The sequence below is a fragment of the Balaenoptera physalus genome, assembly GCF_965194825.1.
Source record: "Balaenoptera physalus genome assembly, chromosome: 11".
NCBI lineage: Eukaryota > Metazoa > Chordata > Mammalia > Artiodactyla > Balaenopteridae > Balaenoptera > Balaenoptera physalus.
The window spans coordinates 106177838-106186918 of record NC_138896.1 but is presented as its reverse complement, the minus strand read 5'-3'; the positions used below and the strand labels follow the sequence as shown (position 1 = coordinate 106186918).

The following is a 9081-nucleotide window of genomic DNA, read 5'->3' as shown; positions in this document are numbered from 1 at the left end:
GCAGTCTAGCCTAATGGTTAGAAGTGTGGATTTTTTTTTTTTTTTTTTTTTTTTTTTTGGCGTCAAATCTCCATACTTCACTCTCTACATATGTAAAATGGGGAAACTAATAGAACTACCTCATGGAAATGTGCGAGGCCCACTGAACGAGAGCTGTTACAGTCTCATTGCTATTTATAAATTCACTTGAGAGAATTATTAAAATGTCGCTGTTTTGTTCCCTCCTGGCCACTAAGAGGAGCACTTCGGAAGAAGAAACGCGGGCGGCAGTAATCTAAAAGCTGGATTATCCTCCGGAGGGGCGGCTTCAATTCCTGGCGGAAGTGGATGGCTCCTCACCAGGTCTTAGACGCTCAAAACAAAATACCAAATTTTTACGTAGTCCCAACAGCAGGCATGAAAATTTTTAGCGCTACTCCTAGATATTAACATCTAGAAAAACACAAGTATTCTCGAATTTTTTCACTATTATTTCTCTGACGTGTCTATAGTATCTTTGAAGGACCAGAAGCCGGAAGTGCTCTCCTTTTCCCTGCCAGGACCCAGAGGTGAAGTCCCATCAGCCTCGCGCGCTACCTTCCCCTCTCTTCCTCGGCGCTGCCTACGGAGGTGGCAGCCATCTCCTACTCGGTGAGTGTTAATCGTTGGCCATCCTCGTCTCTGCGGTCCCCATCTGGCCCCATTGCCCCCTGCCGAGGAGGCCCGTCCTTCCGTGCACTTGTCTGGGTGGGCATGGCCCTTGTCGGTTGGCTGGACCACGTACAGGAACAGAGCGAAGCGGCCCGGAGCGTGATGGAGCTTCGCTTCCCAGGGCCTCTTGCTCTCCTACGGAGGCCGCCTGGGGTCAGAGCTGCGGACAGCTTGTTGGCGTCCTGGGGGCGCAGGGCGCCTGTTGGGGCTAGACTAAGGGGGCTCCTGGGGGCTGGGGCGCGACTGAGGGGGTTCCGGCCTTACGGCCCTGGGACACCTCGCTCAGCGATGTCTGCCCACGTGTATTCTTATATGTCCGCTGCTCCACGCTCCCTCTTTTCCAGTTTCTGGCCCTGGGGTTGCCTCTGTGGCGGGACTGCCAAAAAAATCGAGCTGCGAGTCGAATAATTCAATTAACCGAAATTCTGGTAGCGGGTCAGGATCTTTGGGAATGTGAGACCGCATCCTGGTCTTCGAGGAAATCATTGGGGGTCGGGGGAAGTTCATTTATTGGACACATTCATTGAGTAACTGCTGTGTGCTCAACAAAGAAATTGGTGGCTGTGAAGAGAACAAAAAGGGTGCTGCAATACAAAAGATAAGGTAGCTGGGAAGGCCACCTTGAGGAACGTAAAAGCTGGTATTCGGATGATGCTCAGGTGGAACTGAACGTTCCAAGGCTTAGAGGCCTTTTAGAAGCACATGACGGTTTTGTGTATTTTTCGAGGGTGTCATAGAGCAGCAGCACCCTAGGGGAATTACAAGTTTCTCTTTACTGCACATCTCTTGTGGTCCGGGCACTGCAGGTGTTCAGTGTGCAATATCTCCATTTAAAAGGTGAGAAAACTGAGATTCAGGTTCATGAAGATTGCCCAAAGCCTGCAATTGGGCCATCTCAGGGCCGGGACACTTTGTAGAATGGGATTTGCTGCTCCTTTGCAAAATTTCCCTTTGTGGTTAATTTGTTTTCGGTCAGCTGTCGGCATTCTTTCTTGGCTTTGACTGGGCAAGGTGACCCCTGACCTCCTAGGATCGCGTCTGGAGAATGGCTAGTATTCTGCCAGCTTCGGAGTTGGGAGGAAAAGCAAGCCTGGCAGAGGTACCCATTCCATTCCCAGTTTGCTCAGTAGCTGGTGATTGGAAGATACTCTGCAACAGAGTTCAAGCCCCACGCAGGGTGGGAAAGCCTCCTTCCAAGACTCATCTTTGACATGGTCTCTTGCCTCTTTCTTGAAGGCATCATGGCTGCCCTCAGACCCCTCGTGAAGCCCAAGATCGTCAAAAAGAGGACCAAGAAGTTCATCCGGCACCAGTCAGACCGATATGTCAAAATTAAGGTATGTGGCCCAGGACGGAAGTGTGTGTTGGGGTGAAGAAAGGGGTTTCTAAACAGGCTGTTGGGTTTCTTACATCCCCAACTCAGATGACCTTTGGTAGGTGAACTGGTCTGTGGCTGGTGGTAGAGTTCTCTAGAATCCCAGGTGTCCCTGCCTTATTGGCACTCAGTCTCTTGATGTGTAAATTGAAATTTTAATGGCAAGGGACACTTGCCTGTTTTGAGGTGTCTAGAGGCTTATATTTGTTATATTTCAGGTGGCCTTATGACAATATGAGAGCGAGATTACGCTTATTTCATAGATGAGAAAACTTAGGTGTTGAGTGCGATGTTAAAAGCCATGCTTTTCATTTTACATTATACGTGGTCTCCTCACATCCCATGGGTGTGTAGTCTGCTTTTCCTTTGCTTGGAAGGACTGTGAATTTGCATCTGTATTCCTGCTGGTCAGATGCAGGAGCTCCTATTTTTTTCCACCAGAAAAAAACGTAGTGAAATCCTGTTCCCTGAAGACAACTAGTATTCGGCACGTTTCCTTTTCATCTGGTCCCTTTTTTCTCCGAAGGGAAGAGTTGGTGTCTTCACAGACACTAACCATGTGTTTTCTTTCAGCGGAACTGGCGGAAACCCAGAGGCATTGACAACAGGGTGCGCAGGAGATTCAAGGGCCAGATCTTGATGCCCAGCATCGGTTACGGGAGCAACAAGAAAACAAAGCACATGCTGCCCAGCGGCTTCCGGAAGTTCCTGGTCCACAATGTCAAGGAGCTTGAAGTGCTGCTGATGTGCAACAAGTGAGCTGGGTCCCACCTCTCGGTTCAGGTGTCAGAAGCCTGCGTGTGTGAGCAGTTTGGGCAGGGACTCTAGACCTTCTGGAATGCATTTGGAGGAGTGGTGTGTCCTCAGGAGCTTGGGTGATGCTTGTTGGGGACTTCAGAGTGTTTCCTTTGCTGGAGAGATGGGGGTTGGGGGCTGTCCTGAAAAGTGTAGAGACCCAGGACCGGAAGAGAGTAAGTGGCTTTGCTTGAGCTCGACAGCGCGGCTCCTGCTGTAGCCTCTGGCAGTCATTTTCAGAACATTACTTATGCGGGGGGTGGGGGGGGCGGGATGAAATGTTGCCTCAGACCTAAGGGACACTTTACACTGTGGCCACAGGTATCTTCAGAAGGCTACAGGAGTAGAGGAATTGCTGCCTCATTTTGGGCTTTGATCTGAAGTGAAGAAATGGGAAGGCTGCAGGCAGAGAGGACAGCTTACACAGAGTTGTAGGAGTGCAAGAAGGGCATGGGGGTTCACAGCATTATTTTAGTGTTTTGAGAAATTTAGACAGTTGGCGAGCTCTGTGTGTAAGAGACTTTTGGTCTGCTTAGGGCCAAACTGGGGCAGTGGGATGAGAAAAGATTTCTCATGGGTAGTGATTTAGACACAATTTTAATCTGGATTGGGGGGAATGGCAATTTTTGGTTAAGCAGAGGACAGTTTGTTTTCTTCCCTTCCTGTTAAACAGGAGCTAAAAAACCTGCATTTTCTTGGTGAGTTAGAAAGGACATGGAGAGAGTGACCAGTAACATCTGTGTATACGTATGTTTACAAAGATCTTTTTACCTGTAGTAATTGTAGACGCAAGTAATAAACGACCATTATTCTCACTTTTGGTTGAGTTTCTCTAGGTCAGAAATCTAGCCAGGCATTGAAATGCTGCAGATACTCTTTAGAAAGGATGAGCATAGGAATTAATTTTGGATGCCCAAACTGCAGTAAGCAGGTTGATGGAGAATTGTGACAGAAAGATGCAGTTTAATATCTTTTGTGTAGCAAAGATGATTGCTGTGCAAATGTAGCTGGTTGCCATAAAGATAAGTCTTTTTTAAATAGCAGCTTGGCAGTTTGTATCAAGAGGCACAGAAATACTCTGGATCTAATTTAATTCACAAGTTCCATTTCTGGGCATTTATCCTGAAATAATTGAAAAGTAGGGAAACTGTAAGCTGATCATTGCAGCAGTAACTGCACTACGTATAATTGGTGAATGGTGGGGTTACACGCGCCGGCTGGAATGTTGTGCGTACGTTAAAAACGGTTGTCATGTATGGAAAATGCCCAAGCAGAGGGGAAAGTATTTGAAGTATGTGCAGTGTGATTGTGATTATTAAATACACATGGATGAGGACTTGGGGGAGTTTTTGAAAAATGAAAAAAGTGTGATGCAACTTAAGTCTCCTTGGAAATAAAGATTAGGGAAATGTTTTAAGATATTGGACTTGAGTGGACTTCTTTACATAAAACAAGGAAGTTCTCTGTCTGGATTGGTTTGTCTCTTGCTGTGAAGCTGTTTTCCTGCAGAGTTCTTAAAAAGAACTGTGCCCACTGCCTTAATTACTCACTCCCTCGAGTCTTACTCCTCTCTCTGCTGAAATTCCTCCTGGGGTAGAGTGTCTTCTTAATCCACTGTTGATGGCTTCATAAATCACCTCCTTACTGAAATGTGCTCATTAGGCCAATTTGTAGTCAAACCGGGGTGTGGTGTGGCTGTGCAGGAATGAATAGAACGGTACCTGGCACCAGCTCAGGAAATGTTAGGTGTTGTCATTCACTGGGTGAGTTTAGGCACCGTTACTTTTCAAGTTGAATTTGTCTGCAGCAAACAGGTAAAATGTTTATGGTCTGGGCTGGGGAGCCCTTGGCTTAATCAGGCTGTTGGGTTTTGCTGTTGGTTGCTTTGCAGAAAGTACCTAAACTTTTCACGGGCAAGTCCAAGCTCCCTGAGACTGCCTTGAGAGGGGCAGGTTGGTTCAAAGGACTGAGGCAGAACCTTTGAACCTGGAGCCTGGGGCTGAGCCATCCTGGCCTACGTGTGACTTGGGAATTCACCTCCACTTTGTGGGCCTGGGTTTCCTCGTCTGTAAAATGGAGGCGCTACCTGGATTACAAGGCCGCTGGGAGGGTTAAACGAGAGGGATCACTACCAGGGAACACGTCAGAGCCGTGTTGCTAGTGACATGGAATTAGGGGAGTTAGCAGCCGCCCCTCTCTTCAGTGCTGTAGCTCTGGAAGCAAAGTGACCAGCGCTATTGCCTTCCCAGTAGAACACCAAGTGTGTTTTCCGCGATGGCCTCCTTACTCACATACCAATTCTCTTCCAGGTCTTACTGTGCTGAGATTGCGCACAACGTCTCCTCCAAGAACCGCAAAGCCATTGTGGAGAGAGCAGCCCAGCTGGCCATCAGAGTCACCAATCCCAACGCCAGGCTGCGCAGCGAAGAAAATGAATAGACAGCTCGTGTGCACGTTTTGTTTAATAAAACCGTAAAACGGCCATCTGGCATTTCCCCCTTGGTTTTACTCTTCAGTTTGTTTGACAGCTTGTCACAGAGATTGCTCTTTTGCCTGTTCGTGCTCTGTGGAACCTTCTGTTTGGAAGGCGTTTGTAAAGGATACGTGATCCCTCCTTCATGGGGCCCAGGCCTCAGGCGCCCAGAGCAGCCTTGGTCAGCTCCAGGTGGGCTCGGGAAGATGTGGCCCTCAGACCACGGTAGGTTCTGAGACCCCTGGTTGAAGGACCTTGCATCTTGGAATAAGTAGTCATTTTTAGCCTCACTTTATAAAGTTAGGAATCACCCTGTGTGGTTCTTGTGAAGATTGAGGACAATCAAGTTTCCTTTTCAACTACAGTCCTAGACCTTAGTCAGCAGTACCTAGAATTCAGCTGTTTTATGAGGCTAAGAGGCCATTTTTCCAAGACATGGTATTAAGTGGCAGCACAGATCACATGGAACAGGGCATGTGGCATGCTATAGCACAAGATTGGATTTAAGGCCCTTAGTTCAGTAGATAAATGTCTTACAGATTGGCTCCTGTTCAAAACTCAGTCTGAAACATTTTGAGTAAATTGTTGGTCGTTTTGTGTGACTTGTTTGAATTGACGTGGGAAGCATTCTGATAGTCTTCTGACTACTGAGTAGAGGAATTGTGCGGAGAAAACGGTAACAGTTAGGATCTGTCCTTTATTAACCTGGGATAGCAGAAAATTCTTTGGCCTGTTGCTTGTTTCTGTGTCCTTGATACTAAAAACTAGAAAGGACATGTTCACAAACCACCTGGTTACACCTCAATGGGGGGACATGAAAGGTGGTTTGTACTTTTTCATTTGTGCTTTCCTGTCTCTCTTTGCTACATAAAGAGTTGGGATTAGAAAAAAACATTACATCCAATTACCTACCCCACTCACCTGCCTCTGCAAAAATAATACACATTTCTGATTTATCACTGCCAATGAGAAATAAAGCATTTTGGATTCTAAAGTGTGAGTAGCTCAGGGAGGTTACCTGAGTTTTTAAGATGCCCAGCCAAAGCACTAATTTTTGGCACATCAGATCAGGTGAAAACGTGGGAGTAGTGTGAATGACACATCTGGGACAGCAGGGAGGAAGGCCATCCAGCTGCCTCCTAAGCTTTGTGCAGCTGTGACCACACGTATTTCTAAATAACTAAGTACTTGGTGAGGCTGGGACCCCCAGTTTGAAGGAGCCAGGCTGATGTGTGTTAAGTCACATCTATCTTCCTTGGAAGATTTGGAAGAACTACCACACCCGCTTTGAATAACTGTCCTGAGTTAAAGGGCCCAACTGTTGGCAGCCTTGCAGCTCGGACTGGGATCCCTGGAGAAGGTGCCCGACCAGGAGAGGGAGGGCCCCAGTGAGATGGGTAAGGGGCAAAAGTCAGAGGCCTGTGGTGCTGGGAGGGTGAGGCTCTGGCTTCAGTGGGCCTCCTTGTGAGTTGGGGTCCCCTGGGGGTGGGGGAGCACTAGCTGAGCTCCATGGAGTCTGTGCTGGGGGCTGAAGCAGAATCCTTCTGGATGCTTTCAAAGAGGGCAGCCAGCTCGGGGTTGGATCGAATTTGGGACAAGAAGTCAGCCATGATGGGGCTCTTCCCCACTTCTGGGATGGTCAGCAGGGCGGCCACTGCCCTCATCGCGGAGCGCTTCAGTTCATCTTGCTTCTCAAACTCCTGTTTCACAGAACCAGCTTTGACCTAAGGTGGGAAGCAATGAACAACGAGCCATCCTTTACTGAACGTGGCCTTGCATTTCCCTGGTCACGTCATCCTCCCCAGCTCATGCGCCATCTCCTATCTTTATTTACTGTGCTTAAAGCAGGCTCTTGGCACCACTGGACTTCATGAATGGGTTGCTGTGACAGCCTTCTAGCTGGCCTCTTACCCACGGTCGAGTCCTTGCCTCTGCCACCCATTCTGCAGACAAGCTGGGGAGTAGACTTCCAAAGCTGCCGCGCCTGCTTTCCACTGCCTTATCCCCTACCTCTCCCGCTTATTCACAGAATCTCAGGAATTTCCCCACTGCTTATGGAATAAAGTCCAGATTCCTTCCGCTCTGCTCTCAGGACACGCAGCCCAGACAACACTCGGGCTCTTCCCCGAAGAGGCTCAGGTAGAGGTGAAAAGCTTGGCATTGGGGCTGGACAGTCCTGGGTTCAAATGGCTCTGCCCCCTAAGAGCTGTGACCCCTCTTTAAGCTCCAATCTAAAATACTCTGCTTTCTTTTTGGTTAATTCCTACTCTTCCAAAACCCAAATTAGTTCTTGCATTCAGCAGGCATTTCCTGGGTGTGATAGGCTCTGTGCTCAACGTGACAGCTTTCCGTGAGCCTCCTGCCCCAGATCCTCCCCGGACCTTGAGGCACTCCAGGCTAACTGCCCTATACCAATCAACCAGTCAGTGACTTCTATCTTTCTAAGGGTCTGACTCAGTTTCCCAATTAGGATGTGAGAGGAGGGAGTCCACCATGTTCAATGTTGCATCCCTAGTACCTTGCACAAGGCCCAACACTCAGGAAGTGTTTAATGAGTGAAAGAAAGACAGAGCTAGGTCTGAATCCCAGCTCTGCAATTTACTAACTGTGTAGCCTCAGTCAGTAACTTAACCTCTCTGAACCTTTGTTTCCCTGTGTGTATAATGGTAAGAATAAGAAGTACTCTGTAGGGCAGTGATAATGATCGAATAAAGCACTTCATACACTACCTGTACCGCAGGAGATTCTCAGCAAACAGTAACCATGAACGATCTGCAGAGAACCCGGCAGGTGCGCCCAGGGCTGGGCAGGGGGCTTACCTTAGCGGTACAGGTGGCCCTGAGGGGCTCGATGAGCCGGTCCACCCTCTGCAGGACAGGCACAGGACACAGGGTAGCCAGTCGGGCGAGCATGATGAAGGTCAGCATCTGCCCAGGAGGAAGGAGACAGTTCTTGGTGAAATGGCCCAGGACGGAAAGGAGCAGGCCCCGGGGAAGAGCAGAGGTCTGGAGCTCAAGCCCAAGCTCTAGCAGCCAGCCTGCCCGCCTGCCACACTGACCTGTGTGTACTGGCACTCACCAAATATTGCTTGACGAAATTAAGGAATGTTTTTGTGCGTTTCCCCAGGAAACACTGAGATTTACAACAGTGGTTCTCTCTAGGTGGAGTGGAACTTTTGGGAGATTACTACTCACTCTTCTATTCACTTTTATATCATCTAAACCCTTTAAGACAAGCATAATTCCTTTTGATTATTTTACACTGGTTTTTCGTTACAAAAATGATTCACGTTCATTGTATTTTAAAAAGCTACAAGAAGGATAGTAAAACCTGTCTCCCTCACAGGTAATAAAAAAATGGCCCAAACTTCTACAACTCACTTATCACCGAACAGTGGGTCTTGGCCACCTTCCATGCCAGCACAGAGATCCCTCTCCGTCTTTGTAATGCTGCCAGGATCCCATCCATGGCTGGAGGTACCCGTTTTACTGAGCCAGCTCCCCATGAGTGGACATTTGGGTAGCTGCCAGCCTTTCCCAACTCCCAGAAAGCTGTGGAGAACCATCTCTCACATAAAACTCTGAATGTATTTTTAGGAGTCAGTCCATGAAGTCAGTTCATGGAGTGTCTAAGAATTCTAAATTTTAAAATGTTTCTAAGGTAGTATGGGGATATATGTATTTGTACAGCTGATTCACTTTGTTATAAAGCAGAAACTAACACACCACTGTAAAGCAATTATACTCCA

The 9081-nt window shown here is 48.0% G+C and overlaps 2 protein-coding genes across 4 annotated transcripts in view; one reads left to right on the top strand and one right to left on the bottom strand.

The window, feature by feature from the left end:
* Positions 1-489: 489 nt before the first annotated feature.
* On the top strand, positions 490-5344 carry RPL32 (ribosomal protein L32). The gene is made up of 4 exons (XM_082415822.1): positions 490-630; positions 1927-2027; positions 2639-2820; positions 5170-5344. The coding sequence occupies exons 2-4, from the start codon at positions 1932-1934 to the stop codon at positions 5297-5299; spliced, it is 408 nt and encodes a 135-aa protein (XP_082271948.1). The 5' UTR covers positions 490-630; positions 1927-1931; the 3' UTR covers positions 5300-5344.
* Positions 5305-9081, bottom strand: part of CAND2 (cullin associated and neddylation dissociated 2 (putative)) — a 30474-nt gene continuing 26697 nt past the window's right edge. For all 3 annotated transcript variants that reach the window (XM_082415641.1, XM_082415642.1, XM_082415643.1), the window contains exons 14-15: positions 8153-8260; positions 5305-7057 (exon numbers count right to left, since the gene is read on the bottom strand). In XM_082415641.1, coding sequence (XP_082271767.1) covers positions 6830-7057; positions 8153-8260 — 336 coding nt within the window. In that variant the 3' untranslated portion in view covers positions 5305-6829. The remainder of the gene's footprint in view (positions 7058-8152; positions 8261-9081) is intronic.

Bases quoted from the DNA above. Each gene is read 5' to 3' on its own strand.
- RPL32 (XM_082415822.1), top strand. From the start codon at position 1,932: ATGGCTGCCCTCAGACCCCTCGTGAAGCCCAAGATCGTCAAAAAGAGG. The intron at 2,028-2,638 runs GTATGTGGCCCA...GTTTTCTTTCAG, and splicing joins ACCGATATGTCAAAATTAAG to CGGAACTGGCGGAAACCCAG. The intron at 2,821-5,169 runs GTGAGCTGGGTC...ATTCTCTTCCAG, and splicing joins GTGCTGCTGATGTGCAACAA to GTCTTACTGTGCTGAGATTG.